The 20,112-nt window shown below is 37.6% G+C and overlaps 1 protein-coding gene across 3 annotated transcripts in view; it reads left to right on the forward strand.

Annotated features, from left to right (window-relative positions):
- KCNT2 (potassium sodium-activated channel subfamily T member 2) overlaps positions 1-20,112 on the forward strand; it is a 443,182-nt gene that overhangs the window by 389,104 nt on the left and 33,966 nt on the right. For 2 of the 3 annotated variants that reach the window (XM_024976669.2, XM_024976670.2), the window contains 3 exons: positions 3,321-3,422; positions 5,058-5,141; positions 6,132-6,260. In XM_024976669.2, coding sequence (XP_024832437.1) covers positions 3,321-3,422; positions 5,058-5,141; positions 6,132-6,260 — 315 coding nt within the window. Of the gene's footprint in view, positions 1-3,320; positions 3,423-5,057; positions 5,142-6,131; positions 6,261-9,297; positions 9,877-20,112 lie in introns of those variants that run through there. The other variant, XM_059875651.1, reaches the window with a different exon arrangement.

Genomic DNA, 20,112 nt, shown 5'->3' on the forward strand with positions numbered 1-20,112 from the left:
TTCCTGCCCTGCAAATAGGTTCATCTATCCCTTTTTTCTACATTCCACATATATGCCTTAATATATGATATTTGTTTTTTTCTTTCTGGTTTGAACATACTTTTGGGGGTCATTTACAGAATTTTAGCTACAGTTTGGTATGGCTCAGTCAATTGAGTTCAGTAAATCAGTCGTGTCCAACTATTTGCCACCCCATGGATTACAGAACGCCAGGCTTCCCTGTCCAACACCAACTCCTAAAGATTGCTCAAACTCATGTCCATTAAGTCAGTGATGCGATCCAACCATCTCATCCTCTGTTATCTCCTTCTCCTCCTGCCTTCAATCTTTCCCAGCATCAGGGTTTTTTCAAATGGGTCAGTTCTTCGCCACAGGTGGTCAAAGTATTGAAGCTTCAGCTTCAGCATCCATACTTCCAATGAATATTCAGGACTGATTTCCTTTAGAATTGATCAGTTTGATCACCTTGCAGTCCAAGGGACTCTCAAGAGTCCTTTCCAGCACCACAATTCAAAAGCATCAGTTCTTCAACCCTCAGCCTTCTTTATGGTCCAACACTCACATCCATGCATGACTACTAGAAAAACCATAGATTGCACTATACGGACTTTTGTTGGCAAAGTAATGTCTTTGCATCTATGTTTGTCATAGCTTTTCTTCCAAGGAGCAAGCGTTTTTTCATTTCATGGCTTTAATTTCACTTTTATCAAGAGGCTCTTTAGTTCTTCTTTGCTTTCTGCCATAAGGGTGGTATCATCTGCATATCTGAGGTTATTGATATTTCTTGTGGCAATCTTGATTCCAGCTTGTGCTTCATCCAGCCTAGCATTTCACATGATGTACTCTGCATATAAGTTAAATAAGCAGGGTGACAATATAAAGCCTTGACATACTCCTTTCCCAATTTGGAACCTGTCTGTTGTTCCATCAGTTCAGTTCAGTTCAGTTCAGTTCAATCACTCAGTCGTGTCCGACTCTTTGAGATGCCATGAATCACAGCATACCAGGCTTCCCTGTCCATTACCAACCCCCGGAGTTTACTCAAACTCATGTCCATCGAGTCGGTGATGCCATCCAGCCATCTCATCCTCTGTCATCCCCTTCTCCTCCTGCCCCCAATCCCTCCCAGCATCAGAGTCTTTTCCAATGAGTCAACTCTTCGCATGAGGTGGCCAAAGTATTGGAGTTTCAGCTTCAGCATCAGTCCTTCCAAAGAACACCCAGGACTGATCTCCTTTAGAATGGACTGGTTGGATCTCCTTGCAGTCTAAGGGACTCTCAAGAGTCTTCTCCAATACTACAGTTCAAAAGCATCAATTCTTCAGCACTCAGCTTTCTTCACAGTCCAACTCTCACATCCATACATGACCACAGGAAAAACCATAGCCTTGACTAGCCAGACCTTTGTTGGCAAAGTAATGTCTCTGATTTTCAATATGCTATCTACGTTGGTCATAACTTACCTTCCAAGGAGTAAGCATCTTTTAATTTAATGGCTGCAATCACCATCTGCAGTGATTTTGGAGCCCTCCAAAATAAGGTCTGACACTGTTTCCATTGTTTCCCCATATATTTCCCATGAAGTGATGGGACCAGATACCATGATCTTCGTTTTCTGAATGTTGAGCTTTAAGCTAACTTTTTTTTTTTAACTTTGCAATATTGTATTGGTTTTGCCATATATCAACATGAATCCACCACAGGTATACACGTGTTCCCCATCCTGAACCCTCCTCCCTCCTCCCTCCCCGTACCATCCCTCTGGGTCATCCAAATGCACCAGCCCCAAGCATCCAGTATCGTGCATCGAACCTGGATTGGCGATTCGGTTTTCACTATCTGTTTCTAACTATTACTTCTTGATCGGCATACAGATTTCTCAGGAGGCAGGTAAAGTGGTCTGGTATTTCTATCTCTTGAAGAATTTTGCACAGTTTTTTGTGATCCACACAAAGACTTTGGCGTAGTCAGTAAAGCAGAAGTAGATGTTTTTCTGGAACTCTCTTGCTTTTTCTGTGATCAATCATATGTTGGCAATTTGATCTCTGGTTCCTCTGCCTTTTCTAAATCCAGCTTGGACATTTGGAGGCTCTTGGTTCATGTACTGTTGAAGCCTCTCTTGGCAAATTTTGAGCATTATTTGACTAGAGTGTGAGATGAGTGCAATTGTGCAGTAGTTTGAACATTCTTTGGCATTGCCTTTCTTTGGAATTTGGATGAAAACTGACCTTTTCAGTCCTGTGGCCACTGCTGAGTTTTCCACATTTGCAAATTTGCTGGTATATTGAGTGCAGCATCATCTCTTAAGATTTGAAATAGCTCAACTGAAATTCCATCGTCTGCACTAGCTTTGCTTGTAGTGATGCTTCCAGGGTCCGCTTTACTTCATATTTCAGGATGTCTGGCTCTAGGTAAGCGATCACACCATCATGGTTATCTGGGTCATTAAGATCTTTTTGTATAGTTCTGTGTATTTTTACCACTTCTTCTTAATATCTTCTTCTTCTGCTAGGTCCCTACCATTTCTGTCTTTTATGACAGAGAAAATGTATGGCTGGCACACCTTGAAAGGCACGTTGACAAATTAAAACTCAAATGACAGAAAGCTAGAATCCACTGGTTGTGATCACTCCTACTTGCCTGTGTTCTGTGTCCTCACATATGAGAATATTCAAAAGCTGATATTCTGGATATTATAGTACATTATGTGGCTTTGGGGATTTTTCCAAATTTGATGAAATAATGATATTTTGTTTGTTATTTTTATTAACATTATTTCAAATCCTGTTAAGAAATATGTACAAAAGGTAAATAAATGTTTAATGTATGAAAGGATCCAGCTTTCTTAACTGTTGGGTATTTTAATGAAGAAAACATGGTTATGAAAGGGGCTTCCCAGGTGGCTCAATGGTAAAGAATCCTGCCAATGCAGGAGATGTGGGTTCGCTTCCTGGGTTGGGAAGATCCCCTAGAGAGGGAAATGGAAACCCACTCCTGTACTCTTGCCTGGGTAATCCCATGGACAGAGGAGCCCAGTGCACTCCAGTCCACAGGGATTGAAAAAGAGTCAGACATGACTGAGCATGCATGCACAGCTCTTCTGTCCATGGGAGTTTCCAGGCAAGAGTACTGGAGTGGGGTGCCATCGCCTTCTCCGAAAGGGACATTAACAATACAATTAAAGGTGAAGTCATGGTGCATTCACAGCTAAGAACCACATGACAAAAATTACTTTCTTCACATTTGTTAGAATTTAACTAAGCAGAAAAGCATAAGATAGAGGATGCTCACAAATTATTATTTTTCAAATTTCTGAACAGAAAGAAAGAGAACGAGGTTCTAACTTGGCCTTCATATTCCGACTGCCTTTTGCTGCTGGAAGGGTGTTCAGTATCAGCATGTTGGACACACTTCTTTATCAGGTACTCAGTGTTTCTTTCCTGTTGCTCTCTGAAGCATTTATTTTCTATTTTGTTTAGATCCTATCAAACGAATGATACAACTAGTGTTTCTCATGTACTGTCAACTTAAATTGGCTCTGGAAAGTAACCCGATATTTTATTTCATGTATTTAATGAATGATCTAAATGTGCCTATGAAAGACATCATAAGAAAAAAATTATTTTTCAGAATACTATATGAAATGATATTAGGCAGTCTTTGACACCAGTGTCCTACAATGTTTCATGTGACATTTGAATGCATTTGCATATTCCTTTACATATATAACTAAACTATAAATAAAAGTTAAGAAAAAATTACTAGGTTAAGAAAAAGACACCTTTCTTTCTAATGCACATTTTTTAAAAATGATACCAAATAATGTCAGTAAACTGTCAAATCAAGGACATTTTCAACATCTGATAATTTTGCCTACTTTAGAAACATGTAAGGAAAATTTTACAACCTCTAAGAACCATTCAGTTTGTTTCTGAATGCCAGAGTTTCACATTGTCATTTCATCATTGCTAAGTTCACAGGATTTTATTTTATACAAATACACTAATTTTTTAACTGTGCCAAAAGCTGGACAGCAGCAATATTTCATATTATTTGATTCAAGTATTCAGATAATTTCTAAATATATCTGTTAAGGAAACAAAAAGATATTCATAGGGCTTTAAACAAAAATCAACAACAAAAAAAATAGTTGAAATATTTGTAAATTTTAGTCATTACAAACTTTTAAAAAATATTCTCTTTTGTTCAGCTTATAGTTTTTTGTTATTAAAAATATAGAATTGTTTTCCTAATGTCCAATACCATGCATAAAATTTAAACATATCACAATATCCTAGAAAATAATAATTTCTCATATTTTTTGAGGACAGCTTAACTGTACATGTGTATTTAGCACACTGACAAGATCGATTTTTATTTCTTTTTTTAATGGAGGCTTAATGATTGGAGAAGGAAATGGCTCCAAACCCACTCCAGTATTCTTGCCTGGAGAATCCCAGGGACAGAGGAGTCTAGCAGGCTATAGTTCATGGGGTCACAAGAGTCAGACACCACTTAGCGACTAAACCACCACCACCTAAAGTGGGCTTCCTTGGTGGCTCAGACTGCTAAGAATCTGCCTGCTAATGCAGGGACCCAGGTTTAATTCTTGGGTCAGAAAGACCCCCTAGAGAAGGGAATGGCAATCCACTTCAGTATCCTTGCCTGGAGAATTCCACGGACCAAGGGGGTCAGACACAACTGAGTGACTAACATTTCACTTTCAGTGATATGATAGTGCTTCCCTGGTGGCTCAGTGGTAAAGAATCTGCCTGCCAATGCTGAAAACGCAGGTTCAATCCCTGGGCCGGGAACGTCCCCTGCGAAGGAAGTGGCAACCCACTCCAGTATTCTTGCCTGGGAAATCCCATGGGCAGAGGAGCCTGGCTGACTAAAGTTCATCAGGTTGCAAAAGAGTCCGGCGTGACTTTAGTCACTAAACAACAGCAACGCCATGATAACCTTTAACATAACCTTTAAGATGTGATAACATATTCACACTCTAAGCTATTCTGTTTTTCATATACACGATAATACATATTTTATTTCTGTTGCAGTCATTTGTGAAGGACTATATGATTTCTATCACCAGACTTCTGTTGGGATTGGACACTACACCAGGATCGGGATTTCTTTGCTCTGTAAGTTACTACTGTCTGAAGTGGAAGATGATTCTTGTGGGCAGTTCTTAAATCCATCTATCATGCTCTTTGGCTGACTCTTCTATATCATTTATTATTTATTTTTCTAACAAGTGCTCAAAGAATAGTATCCTGGTTTTTTTAATTAATTAAAAAATGTTTAGGGAAAGCATTATTTAAATTAATAATCTTGCAGATAGCCATTTGGAGCAAAATTCACAAGTGTTTTTTTTTTTTTTTCCTCCCCTAGCTGGCATTTGAGATGAACAGTTTCTGACATACGATGTCATACTGCCAAGGAAAACACTGATCATGTTGTTTTACTTCTGTTCCCTGACCGGGCCTCCTGTAGGGGAAGCATGAAATCCTAACCACTAGACCAACAGGGAATTCTCTAACCTCTCTGTTTTATAAAAGACTGTGCAATGTCCAAGTGTATTTCATTAAGTGTCTTATTAACAATTCAAATTCGTGATTAGCAGAGAGGGAGCAGCACTTATGCCTCTGTCCGGGAGTCCTGTGCTCCTTCTATTGCACACCTTTCTCAGTAGGGATGCTATAGAACTTTGGATGGGCTATTCGTTTTTGTGCTGGAGTTATCCTTTGCACTTCAGGATTTGTAACATCAGCAGACCCAGTCCACTAAGTCCCAGTAGCATCCTCTAGTTATTGCAACATTCAAACAAGTCCTTACATACAGGTTTCCAACAATTCCCAGTCAATTACCAGTGATGTTGCTCACTGAGATGGAACTAATGCAATGCCGTGCTGCCACAAATTGAGCAGTGGGTTTCTTAAGTTTGAGTTAACCTGAGGGATAAGGTTTAGACGGCAGTAAATAACTTTAATATATGGGTAAGCACTTAAGAAATGTTGCTTTGAGATTTTAAAATATCAATGAAATCTACTTTTAAGGAATGAAAAATAACCATTGGGTTTTTTATTTCTTAAAAATTTTGTATGTAAATAATCCAATTATATTTATTACAGATGAAGATCACAGAGGATGACCTATGGATTAGGACTTATGCCAGACTTTATCAGAAGTTATGTTCCTCTACTGGAGATGTTCCCATTGGTATTTACAGGACGGAATCTCAAAAGCTTACTACATCTGAGGTTTGGAAATATCCACATATTCCTATCTTAATGTTTAATGTGATTGAAAACTATGATTCCTAAACCTAGAAACTTATTTCTGAAATATTGGCCATTAAATTATGTCAGGAATTTCATAAAGTATTTTTGGCAAAAGTGATATTCTAGAGTTTGGACTCTGAATGCTTTTTGTAGGTTTTCAGGAAGTAAATTAATTCTAAATAACCTTTTGACACATAAGAAAAGTTCTCAGGGCAAGCAATCTAGTTTGTAATATAATCTTAAACTCCAGTATATTAGCATTTGGAAAGAAGGAAACAGAGATAAGTTAGGGAGCATGAAACTCACATTTTTTCAAACTCTAGGTTGAGAACTACTTTGGAGACAAGGAAAAAACCCCAGGAGCAGTGCCAGACCCTGGCTCAATAATCATAATAGCAAACTAGAGCCTATTAAAAATGGAACAAAATTTACAGTGCCTGCATATGACTGAAAACATATCTATATTTTAATTTGGCCACACTGTGTGATTATAAATTATGGTTTATATTCTTGAAATATTTATCTTCTTCAGATACCTCAAAGTTATTCAAAATTTTGTTTAATCATTTCTTTCTTTGGTCTTATGTGAAACAGAACCTCAACTATGAGACTTAGATTAATTGCATGCATTTTAATAGTCATGTAATCATTACATCAGCTTGTGATTAAAATCAATGAATCTGTGTGTGGAAAAGAAGAACTTTATAGGAAGCATAAGGATAATGGAGTAGATTTTTATTTTCTTGTTACAATTTATAGTTTGACATTTAAGTAAGTGATATTGAGGCCAGAAGAAAATAGTTCCGTTTTTCTGAGATGTTCTTTGCTGGTTTCACTGCAGCTTCAGAGGTGCTAAAAGATGTTTTATTGCCATTTCTGCAGCTGAATCTGAGTTTTTCATTGGCTGTGGTCCCCGTGGTTCACACCACAAAGAGCAGGACCAAACTGGAGAAAATCAGGAATGACTGATGGGAAAAGCATACCAGACAGTTAAATATGTAAGACAGCTTGGCAGATATGCCTAAAAGTTTAAGAATATTGCATCCAAAAATATTATTAGATTAACGGTTAAGAGAAAAAAAGTGCTTTCACACCTAAGCAATTAACCATGTCTTACTCAAGCTTGATAAAGACAAAGATTTCCACATAGCAGAGTATTATTCCTGTTTTTATCTTGTAATATGGATTTTGTAAACTTGAAAACAGTTAATTCTTCCATTGGTCAAGTTCATATCCATGTTTGTCATTTTGTATTATTAAGAGACTTTGTTGTATGCTGTTCACAGTGTAGATAGGGAAAAGACAATTGAATATTCGTACTGTCATCAAGGAGCATTTAACACTACATCTCAGTCAGTTCTTCCCATCACAAATCAGCAAAATATTTATAAATCCTCAAACCTCCAGCTTATATTAAAAGCACACATCCTTGGAAAAAATAAAAGAATGCTAAGTTACATGAAGATAATATCTGCTGTCTTCCTATACTGAGTTCAGTTCATCTTTTGGAACACAAATTTTTGTTTAAATTTTATATACTATCTATTACAGAAAAAAAGAGGCAATTTAAATATTACAATAAACTTCAAGTACTTTTACAGTAAAATATATTAGTAAGGGCAAGAAATTAATGTTACTTTACATCTAAAATGACCTGACTGCTATAGTTGAAAAGGAATTCTAGTTTTATTTTTCTGGCAAATAAGGCAAAAATAAAACTGTTGAGTTATATAATAATTGTAGTTTGATACACAAAAAGATGTAAGTTCATCTATAGAAAGATTTCTTTTTCCTGATCATTGTTAACAGAGTGAGTATATGTTTCCTTATATGAGATTTAATATTTAGAGATATTTAAGAGATAGATAACATGATGAACATTATCTCACTTTATAGTTTTGCAAGATGCTAAAGTACCAAAAAAGGTGGTACTCAATAAAATCTCATTTTATAAAATCAGACTCTTTCGTGTCTGACTCTTTGCAACCCATGGACTGTAGCCCACCAGGCTCCTCTGTCCGTGAGATCTTCCAGGCCACAATACTGGAGTGGGTAGCCATTCCCTTCTCCAGGGGATCTTCCCAATCCAGGGATCGAATCCGGGTCTCCTGCATTGCAGGCAGATTCTTTGCCATTTTAACCACCAGGGAAGCCTCCAAATTACATTAACATAAATATTTTAGTAAGGCTTAAGATAAAAAAAAGTTTTGAAACTGGAGCTGCTCATTCTCTACCATTTTCTCATCAGTGTTATTCCATTGTGCCAAGTGTTAAGAATCTGGAGACAAACAGTTCCAACAAGCCTATATTCATATATTTTTAATGTGTTTCTTAATATTTGTAACAATAGTGACAATCCTAAATAGTGGGTTAGACTTGAATTACAACAAAAATTATAACTGAAAATTTCACTTCTGCCTTTTGAAGGATGAAGATCATGTTATTCTGTAGAACTGAAGAACAAGATAACATGATTTTTATAACCCCTAAATGTTTAGGGCTTATATATTGACTGGGCAGATCAATTTTTAACCTTTATAACATATTTGAAAACTCAAAATATTTCTATACATTTACTTGAATGTATATGTAGGGGTGAAAAATAATCTTATTATAGTATCTAAAATTTTAAAAAACAGTACAACTATTAATACCAATAATGATTATTGAATATCAATAATGATGTCAGTTTCATCTCATGAATATAATCCTTTATATCTTATCAATTTTTTTAAATTTTCTATTAACACCACATTAACTTTTCATCAAATCATAGAAAGATGATTTTAGATAAAAACCTAACAACAACTTTTTGGCAAGTTTTTTAAATATTAACTTATTCTTTACATAATTTTATTCAAAAGTGCTATGATAAGTAATCAAACACATAATTAGATGATAAATGTTATGTGGTATCTGTCGTACATTGTCCTGTTGCTGATTGTTTTGTGTATGTACTGTTTAGTTGTTGTTTAAACTGTAATTTGTGTGTTTCTTTTCCCTCCCTTTGTGTCAGTGTCGAGAAATAGCATCACAAGTAAGTATTTTGTTTGTCTCCCTTTCTTCAAATGGTCTAATATAATGAGTCATTGAAAACAATATTAAAGGTTAAACTCAGTAGTTCAGATTCTAAAAGAAAACAAGCCGAAATGGTTTAATATGTTCTCTTCAAGTTAGTGTATCTATATTTCCCTAATATGATTGCAAATCAATATTACCTATTTGTCTTAAATTATGTTTATGTATTGATCCAATCGCACATTTTACTGCGTGGTATCATTACCAGCTAATCACTTACTGGATGCAGATTATCTGTCCTCAAGGGACGTGCCACCTTCTGTGCAGTCAGCTAGGACTGAAAAGGAATGGAGCTCTTGACATAAAAACATACCTTTAGTTTGCTTCTTAAAGTATCCTGGACCCCCTAGGAACAGTTATGGGAACAATAGGACCTGAGATGGATTCCTTCTTATACATTTATATTCCTGAAACCTTGATTTCTCTTTATGTGATTTGCATTTTTTATTTTATTTTCCACTTTCTTCATGTAGATCATGTTAAATAATTGCCATTATGGCCTTAGTACTTAACACAAACTCCCAAACATTAATAGAATTAAAGAAACTATTACAAATATAAGTATTTTCAACTTTAAAAATTGCATTTTGAATGTCAAAGCAGTGGTACAATTCAGCCTACTGTGGAATAATATCACAAGTATAAAACTTTTGTGTCAAAATTACCAACCAAAAATATGAGTCTTATTTTTGAGCTTGTTGGAATTCTGTATTATCATAATTCCAGAAATTTTGACAGAATGACTGGTATTTTCTCTACAATTTGAAACCATGTAATAAATGCAAATGTTTATTAAATTATTCTGAGCATTCTACATTAGTTATTTAAGGTTTAATAAGTTCTGGCTCTGTTATATTCTTAAATATTCTAATTTTTTTTCTATATATTGATTCCTTCGGAATTTACAAGATATGTACTAAAGAAGCTTCTCTTTGGGCTCTAAGAATGTTTTAGCTGCTTTCTGACATTTTTCACATGATGGTACATAGACAGTGGTAACATTTGTTTATCATGAAGTTGCTCAGCAGTTCCAGCCACCATGGCTGCCTGCAGGTGATGCAAATTTAAATTCTAGTTTAATGCAGAATACAGTGCTGGCAAAGACAAGGTTTGGGAAGCTTATCTTAGAGTTTTTATGGTTTACTTATTAAAGTATCTTTTGTAATGCTTTGAAAAGTTTCTAATGAATTTAAGCATATATTTCTAAAATTTTTCATTTGTACCAGTGTTTGACTTGACCTGATTGACAAGTTTTCATTTTATTTATAATGCACTGGCAGACATTATTTCAGGAAGTATTTTAGGAACGTGTCACAAGCCAAACTGGTTCACTTTGCCTCTCTTAAAGGTATTTCTCAAGTGTGAATCCAGACCTGGTCCACAGTTGTAGAAACACTAGTTAGTGGTCACACCATGTCCCTAAAAGGAGTTTGCATTTGGCTAAAAATTGTATAGCTTCATGTTTGAAAGTGGAGTTAATTTTTTGAATGTAGATTTTTGGCTCTGTTGTAGTTTTCCATGTCGATTCATATGTTCCGCACTTTTAATTCAGACGTCAAGCTTTACTATCTCCTCTTTTCTCTAACTTACCATTATAGATTCAGAAAGTCAAAGGTTTGGCTCATTTCCGAATTTTTGTAGCCAATTGGAAGTTGACTTGTAACTTTCTTCCTGTAATTGCTTTCTTTCTTATAGTTACTATTCTAGGTCTTAAAGTCCTCCAGTTATTTCCCTATCTATGTAAACTTAGCTTCTTCCCTCTAATTTGCTGAGTTTTCCAATATAACTATCTCCTCAAAATCCATTTATGAAGAAAAAGCTCTAACTGTACTTTAGATATTAAAATATATTTATCCTTGTAATTCTATTTTTTTTCTTCCACAATTCTGTTCTTTCAATTTTTTTTGTTCTCTCTCTCAACCCTCAAATATGTTCAGATTTCCTCAAACCTCAAGAAACATTCACCTCTTATTCTATTTTTCTTATTTCATTCTTGCTGTTAAACTCTCAGAAGCGTTCAAATATGACGTCCATTCTATTTCTTATCCATGTCTCTTAGTTTTTCCTTACTCTTTGATCGAGTCTGTTCTTACTAAAAATCTCTTTTAGCCAAAATCACTGGCATTTTATTTTAGTTGTAATTTGTTTAAACATTGTAGAAGCTTTAACTGGGTTCATTGTCTCTTACATGTCAAAATTCTCTTGTCAGTTTTCATTTTATGAATAACTCTTATTTATCCTGGTTTATTTCTTTTCCTCCTCTTTGTTCTGTTCAGTTTCTGCCTATAACAACTCATTTTATTAAAAAAAAATTTTAAGTCTTTATTGAATTTGTTACAATATTGCTTCCATTTTATGTGGTTTTTTTTTTGGCCCCAAGGCATGTGAGATCTTAGCTCCTGGACCAAGAATCGAATCCACATCCCCCGCATTGGAAGATGAAATCTCAACCTCTGGACCACCTAGGAAGTCCCAATACCAACTCATTTTAGATGCTGATACTGTGATCTTCGATCTGAAAGTTTGCCTCTAATTTCCTGTCCTGAGATTGGCTCTATAACTCAGGACCTCAAGGAGAGGCAGGGATTTACCTCCTATCCTAGGATGTGCCTTTATCTGTGAATTCCAGGATGTACACCATGATTTAAGTGTGGCCTATGCTTCATTGCAGATTGCCCCCTCCAAGAGTGTTAATCTTGATCTCTGCCCAGTGCTGAACGCTTTTTTATTTAATCCACACAGCAAGGTAACATGGCTGATGATTTTACTCCCATTTGTAAATGAGCAGAGGCTGAGACACTTAACTTGATAAAATAAAAACTTAAGAAGCAGCAGGCCTATATTTGAACTTAATCAAATTCTGACACCAGAGCCTCTTTTTTTTTTTTTTTTTTATCATTAGATTTCACTGAAGGAGCCTCTGCCAATTTCTGGTCACTTCTCTCTTTTCCACTACCTGCTTTGAGATCCAAAGTGCTTTGTTTGAGACTCAACATGGGAACCGACATTTGAAACCCAAACCAGGCATTTGTCAAAACTATGTGTATAGTCTTTCCTCTTTTTCTGCACATGACCTTGGAGAACTCATTGAATCTTTAGGTTTCAGTAATTACTCTGAGGTTGATGGAAGGCACATTTGTGTTTTATGAGCTTGGTGTTCTAATTCCTAAACATGAAGAACAAACTCATTATCTGCCAGATCCTCCCCGCCTTATCTCCCAGAATTAGACATTTCCTTAGCCTAGGTGTTTGGAATGAGTCAGCAAACATCCAAGAAAGATTTCTCAGAAAGCGGATGTGAGCTTTTCATGCCTATTCTTGGATTTAATGACTTATTGGTGGATATACTGTATCGGAATTCTCTTCCTTCAAGATCTTGCATAATACATACAGATAAATGATTATTTTCTTTGCATGATGTATATATAGTGGACTTTTTAAATTATTTTTTATTGAAGGATAATTGCTTTACAGAATTTTACTGTTTTCTGTCAAACCTCAACATGAATCAGCCATAGGTATACATATATCCCCTCCCTTTTGAAATTCCCTCCCATCTCCCACCCCATCCCACACCATCCTACCCCTATAGGTTGATACAGAGCCCCTGTTTAGGTTTCCTGAGCCATAGAAAATTCCCGTTGGCTATCTATTTTACATGTGTTAATGTAAGTTTCCATACTAATGTTACTCTTTCCATACATCTCATCCTCTCCTCCCCTCTCCCCATGTCCATGAGTCTGTTTTCTGTGTCTGTTTCTCCATTGTTGCCCTGTAAATAAATTCTTCAGTACCGTTTTTTAGATTCTGTATATATATGTTAGAATATAGTGTTGGTGGGAATGTAAATTGGTAAAGCTGCTATGGAAGACATTATGGAGATTCCTCAACAAACTAGGAATAAAACCACCATGTGACCCAGCAGTCCCACTCCTAGGCCTATACCCTGAGGAAAGCGAAATTGAAAGAGACACATGTATCCCATTGTTCATTGCAACACTATTTACAATAGCTAGAACATGGAAGCAACCTAGATGCCCATCAACAGATGAATGGATAAAGAAGTTGTGGTATATATACACAATGGAATATTACTCAGCCATAAAAATGAATGCATTTGAGTCAGTTCTAATTAGGTGGATGAACCTAGAACCTATTATATATAGTGGATTCTTGATGTCTGCCATACCAAGTCATTTTCTTGTTGCTGGATTTTAGACTCTTCTGTATTTTACCCATTATTTACATTCTTTCTGTCTCTGTTCCTAGAAGAATCAGTTATCCAATTATTTTTCCTGACCAAATAAGCACTGGACTTGGGACCACATGATCTATGTTTAAAGTTGGCTCCTGCTTTTACTAGCTGTGTGTGAACTTGGGCTGTTCTCCACATGTAGCAGAGTGGAAATTAAGTCAGAAATTTATTATCACTTCATTAATTAGAAAAAATCAGAAATGTGTTAACTGAATTGTTCATAGTTAATGGCAAGTACTTCTACATGGCATGGTACATAGACTAACATAGATCTTTTTCCATCATTTTTTACTGCTGCATTATTTTTTAGTGGATGACACTGCTTCAGAAAATGTTTGTGTCAATATACTTAAATTTATAAATAAAATAATAGTAAGTATTCCAGTGATCTGGATAAATGCCTTATAATATTTTTAAATGTAGATATATTCACTAACTTGAAATGTATTTTAATTCATACACATACATACACCATGAGTCTGAGCTAATCTATAATTTTCTTTCACTTTTCTCTTATAAAATTTTACTCTTGAATACTTTTATTTATTTTATTATTCCTTTTTCTAATATTTCCTAGCTCTACTAATTCTTGTCTTGTTTATTTTCAACCCTACGAAAGCATTTCTTACTTTCATTACTTACTTTAACTTAAGCATCTCACTATACAGATGGCTAACAAACACTTGAAAAGATGCTCAACATTGCTTATTATTAGAGAAATGCAGATCTAAACTACAATGAGATATCACCTCACAGGAGTCAGGATGGCCATCCTCCAAGTCTACAAACAATAAATGCTGGAGAGGGTGTGGAGAAAAGGGAACACTGTTGCACTGTTGGTGGGAATGTAAATTGATAAAGTCACTATGGAAGACGATATGGAGATTCCTTAAAAAACTAGGAATAAAACCACCATATGACCCACAAATCCCACTCCTAGGCATAAATCCTGAGGAAACCAAAACTGAAAAAGACACATGTATCCCATTGTTCATTACAGCACTATTTACAATAGCTAAAACATGGAAGCAACCTAGATGTCCATCAAAAGATGAATGGATAAAGAAGTTGTGGTACATATACACAATGGAATATTACTCAGTCATAAAAGGGATGCATGTCAGTCAATTCTGATGAGGTAGATGAACCTAGAACCTATTATACAGAGTGAAGTGAGTCAGAAAGAGAAAGATAAATGTCATATTCTAATGCATATATACAGAATCTAAAAAAAATGGTACTGAAGAATTTATTTACAGGGCAACAATGGAGAAATAGACATAGAGAATAGAATTATGGACATGGGGAGAGAGGAGGAGAGGGTAAGATGTATGGAGAGAGTAGCATGGAAACTTACATTACCATATGTAAAATAGATAGCCAACGGGAATTTGCTGTATGGCTCAGGAAACTCAAACAGGGGCTCTGTATCAATCTAGAGAGGTGGGATGGGAGGGCAATGGGAGGGAGGTTCAAAAAGGAGGGGATATATGTATACCTTTGGCTGATTCATGGTTAGTGACAGAAAACAACAAAATTCCGTAAAACAATTATCCTTCAATTAAAAAAAAAAAAAAAAAAGAGTCACACTGGCACACCTAGTAGCAAGAAGCTATTTAAATGCATCCAGTCTGCCTGATTTAACTACACAGCCCTGGCTTTCTGCTCACTTAGTGCCTTAAACTGCATGGACATCATTCTTTCACTTTGCCCTGCCACAAGAAATAAATTAAGCCTTTACTCACAGCTTCTTGGTGGATGACTGCTGGAGTTTATGAAATCAGAACTGAATATAAAATTATAAGGTTGATCTGAGTCATTCCAGTTTTCATAAGGGAGTGATAATTTCTAAGCTTTAATATACTTGGATCAATAATACCATTTTATATATATTCTTTACATAAGAATGGAGCTTCCCTGGTGGCTCAGAGGTTAAAGCGTCTGCCGGCAATGCAGGAGACCAGGGTTCAATCCCTGGGTAGGGAAGATTCCTCTGGAGAAGGAAATGGCAACCCACCCCAGTATTCTTGCCTGGAGAATCCCATGGATGGAGGAGCCTGGTGGGCTACAGTCCATGGGGTCGCAACGAGTCAGACACGACTGAGCGACTTCACTGTGCATATCCATTGAGGCTTAACTTAGCTGCAGTGCCCTATGGATACTTCTCCTTATGACTCTGTGTATCAGCATCTTTGTTATTGCGGAGGTACAGGCAGCAGCAGCAGAAGCATTTTGTAGGGCCCCAGAGAGCTGTTTTCAAGAGTGCAGATTTCAGCATGGCAACTACTCTTCTTCCACACAGGTAACCACATAATCTACCTCTGTGGTACCCAGAGTATCAGCATTTTCCCCTAACACTCTTTGCAATGCAGTTTGATGCCTGCTGTAAACACACAACCAATGGTCACGGGATAAGGATTGTTCACTGAACTTAGTGCCAGTCATGCCCTTTACTGGAATCTAGACATGCAATTCAATATGAAACACACAGAGAAGTCTGAGACCTGTGACACAGAGCCCCAGCTCCATCCTCTTGTCCTTAAATGCCAAAGATAGAAGCTTCTAACTTAAATTGGTGAAACCCAGACAGAAGCATGAGAGGACTGAACAAATGCAACTTAAAACTGTGCAGCTCAAAGCAAACACTTGACAGTAGGCAGTGATACAACTCAGCAAGCATGCTTATCAGCAGGTGGTACAACCAGTTATCAAGTCAGACCCAAATAAAATGAGTCTCTGTATGGCCCCCATGGGCTGAATACCCTGTTTGCTGTGCCTGTTGCTACAGCTCCGAGTCCTTTATGACTCCCCAAGCTGCAACTTTAAGTGTTTACTGAGCCCACATCGATAAATTCTGCCTGATCCAACTTAATCTTCCATTCTTATCCCAAACCCTTAATATCCACACATTCTCTTCAGACTTTGGTCTGTAAAAATTTAAAAACTGAAGTAGTTCTTTTAGAATGTAACTTCCTAAACATGTAATGAAAAGTAAAATGAGTAACATATATGCTGCCTAGTGTCTGCATATTTATGAATCACTTTATGAGGCTCCTAGGAATATAACACAACCCACTGCAGTACTCTTGCCTGGAAAATCCCATGGACGGAAGGGCCTGGTGGGCTGCAGTCTATGGGGTTGCTAGGAGTCGGACACGACTGAGCGATTTCACTTTGACTTATTCACTTTCATGCATTGGAGAAGGAGATGACAACCCACTCCAGTGTTCTTGCCTGGAGAATCCCAGGGACGGGGAAGCCTGGTAGGCTGCCGTCTATGGGGTCGCACAGAGTCAGACATGACTGAAGTGACTTAGCAGCAACCAAAATAAAGTCAAAATTATTTCTCAGTTTGCTTTTATGAAACAAGGAGAGTTATTTAGATTAATGAATTTAAAAGCATTAATTTATAGTATTTTAATAATCTATGATTAATTTAAATATCAATTAAATAGCATTTAGGCTAATAATAAAATTAATTAATTCATGTATTAAGGGAAGACATCTACCATGTAGTTAGTAATTGCATGATAATAGTATTCAAGATCCTAAACAGAGAAGAAAAAAGTAAGATTTTCTGGGCTTAAAGCACTAGGAGAGGCATCAGTTCAGTTCATTCACATAGTCGTAACCAACTCTTTGCGACCCCATGGACTGCAGCATGCCAGGCCTCCCTGTCCATCACCAACTCCCGGAGTTCACTCAGACTCACGTCCATCAAGTGGTGATGCCATCCAGCCATCTCATCCTCTGTCATCCCCTTCTCCTTCCACCTTCAATCTTTCCCAGCATCAGGGTTTTTTCCAAGGAGTCAGTTCTTCGCATCAGGTGGCCAAAGTATTGGAGTTTCAGCTTCAACATAGATCCTTCCAATCAACACCCAGGACTGATCTCCTTTAGAATGGACTGGTTTGAACTCCTTGCAGTCCCAGGGACTCTGGAAAGTCTTATCCAACACCACAGTTCAAAAGCATCAATTCTTCGGCGCTCAGCTTTCTTTATAGTCCAACTCTGACATCCATATATGACTATGGAAATACCATAGCCTTGACTAGATGTGTTGGGGGCCAGAGTGAGGTACTCCGCCCGTGACAAAGGTCATGAGGAAGGAGGCTCGACATACGCAAAGGCGGGATCGAGCCTCAGGAGTCCCCCTGGAACTCCTCGAGCATCTACCCCCATAACCAGAGCCTGCCTACTTTACTACTTTGTGCTCTCACCTACACCTCTGACTTTACGGGGGGCTGTCCCCCACCACCTCTTTCGGAGAAGGAGTTAACCTAGAGCTCCAGTCAATAAAAACTCTTGGGTGTGACAAGAGTGTTTTAACCTACAAACTCCTCTGAAGGTTCTCTAGCCTGCCTGACAGGCTCGTCCAGCCACATGTGATTGCTCACAGCCTCCCAACCGTGAGAGGCACGAGATGCTTTAAACCTTCTAAAAACAGGTTCCTTAGAGAAGTTAGAAAACTATTAGTATAAGTATAATGGGCTAATTAGAAATTGTGTTGGTGAAGGGTTTTTCATTTGTTGAGCCAATGTTTGTTGCTAAGTCTCCATATCCCCTGCCCTTACACACATTAATGAATATATAGAATTAACCTTTGATATTAATCACGTTAGACCTTAGGCTAAGTAAATTCTTTCCTTAACTAAAACCCACTACACCCTCACCCTGTAGGAATGTAACTTTATTTGGGTGGCGTCTGTTTTGAGACTAATCAGCCCTGGAGAAATAAGTGTCCTGACTGACTGACCGCTGTCACAAGGAGAGGGTCGTAAATTGTCAGCAGGCCCCCCTGGCCAGAAGATGATGTAACACCCCTAAGACCTCTGTATACATTTGTGTGAAGCCCCTGACTTTAATAAAAGTCAGGACTGCTGACCCCGCGTGACTTTTGCATAACATCTCAGTGTATAAAAGTAGACCATGGAAAATAAAGAATTGGGATCAGTTTCTCGAAATACTGGTCTCCCCATGTCGCTCTCTCTCCCACTCTGGCTGAGTCTCCATCTGGAGCGCGGAACCCACCATGCTTACTAATTATGCCTGGGCTTCTAAGATCCGACCGGGGAGGCCTCAGTGTCTCCTGTCCTTCGGGAGAACGGAAGGACGCCTGTGGCCTACGTAAGTGGTGCAAGCTTCTTGTCTTGAAGTTTTATTGGTCTCCCGCATAAACCAAGCCACTCAGCCTCTTTTTTCCACTGAATTTTCCTACTGAGCTATCCTTATTCTATTACTCTTTATATCTTTAATTAATATCTAATTGAAGCTATTGTATCCTGATCTTCGCCTACGCCGTCTCTCCTTCGAATACCCTGGATCAGCCGGGGCTGGTCCCCGGCATAGATGGACTTTTGTTGGCAAAGGAATGTCTCTGCTTTTGAATATGCTGACTATGTTGGTCATAACGTTCCTTCCAAGGAGTAAGTGTCTTTTAATTTCATGGCTGCAATCACCATCTGAAGTGATTTTGGAGCCCCCCAAAATAAAGTCTGTCACTGTTTCCATTGTTTCCCCATCTATTTCCCATGAAGTGTGGGACCAGATGCCATGATCTTAGTTTTCTGAATGTTGAGCTTTAAGCCAACTTTTTCACTCTCCTCTTTCATTTTCATCAAGAGACTTTTTAGTTCTTCTTCACTTTCTGCTATAAGGGTGGTGTCATCTGCACATCTGAGGTTATTGATATTTCTCCCGGCAAACTTGATTCCAGCTTGTGCTTCTTCCAGCCCAGCGTTTCTCATGATGTACTCTGCATATAAGTTAAATAAGCAGGGTGACAATATACAGCCTTGACGAACTCCTTTTCCTATTTGGAACCAGTCTGTTGTTCCATGTCCAGTTCTAACTCTTGCTTCCTGACCTGCATGCAAATTTCTCAATAGGCAGGTCAGGTGGTCTGGTATTCCCATCTCTTTCAGAATTTCCACAGTTTATTGTGATCCACACAGTCAAAGGCTTTGGCATAGTCAATAAAGCAGAAATAGATGTTTTTCTGGAACTCTCTTGCTTTTTTGATGATCCAGCAGATGTTGGCAAGTTGATCTCTGGTTCCTTTGCCTTTTCTAAAACCGGCTTGAACATCTGAAAGTTCACGGTTCACATATTGCTGAAGCCTGGCTTGGAGAATTTTGAGTATTACTTTACTAGCATGTGAGATGAGTGCAATTGTGCAGTAGTTTGAGTATTCTTTGGCATTGCCTTTCTTTGGGATTGGAATGAAAACTGACCTTTTCCAGTCCTGTGGCCACTGCTGAGTTGTCCAAATTTGCTGGCATATTGAGTGCAGCACTTTCACAGCATCATCTTTCAGGATTTAAAATAGCTCAACTGGAATTCCATCACCTCCACTAGCTTTGTTCGTGGTGATGCTTTCTAAGGCTCACTTCACTTCACATTCCAGGATACCTGGCTCTAGGTGAGTGATCACACCATCATGATTATCTGGGTCTTGAAGATCTTTTTTGTACAGTTCTTCTGTGTATTCTTGCCATC

Source organism: Bos taurus, chromosome 16, assembly GCF_002263795.3.
Source record: "Bos taurus isolate L1 Dominette 01449 registration number 42190680 breed Hereford chromosome 16, ARS-UCD2.0, whole genome shotgun sequence".
Classification (NCBI taxonomy): domain Eukaryota; kingdom Metazoa; phylum Chordata; class Mammalia; order Artiodactyla; family Bovidae; genus Bos; species Bos taurus.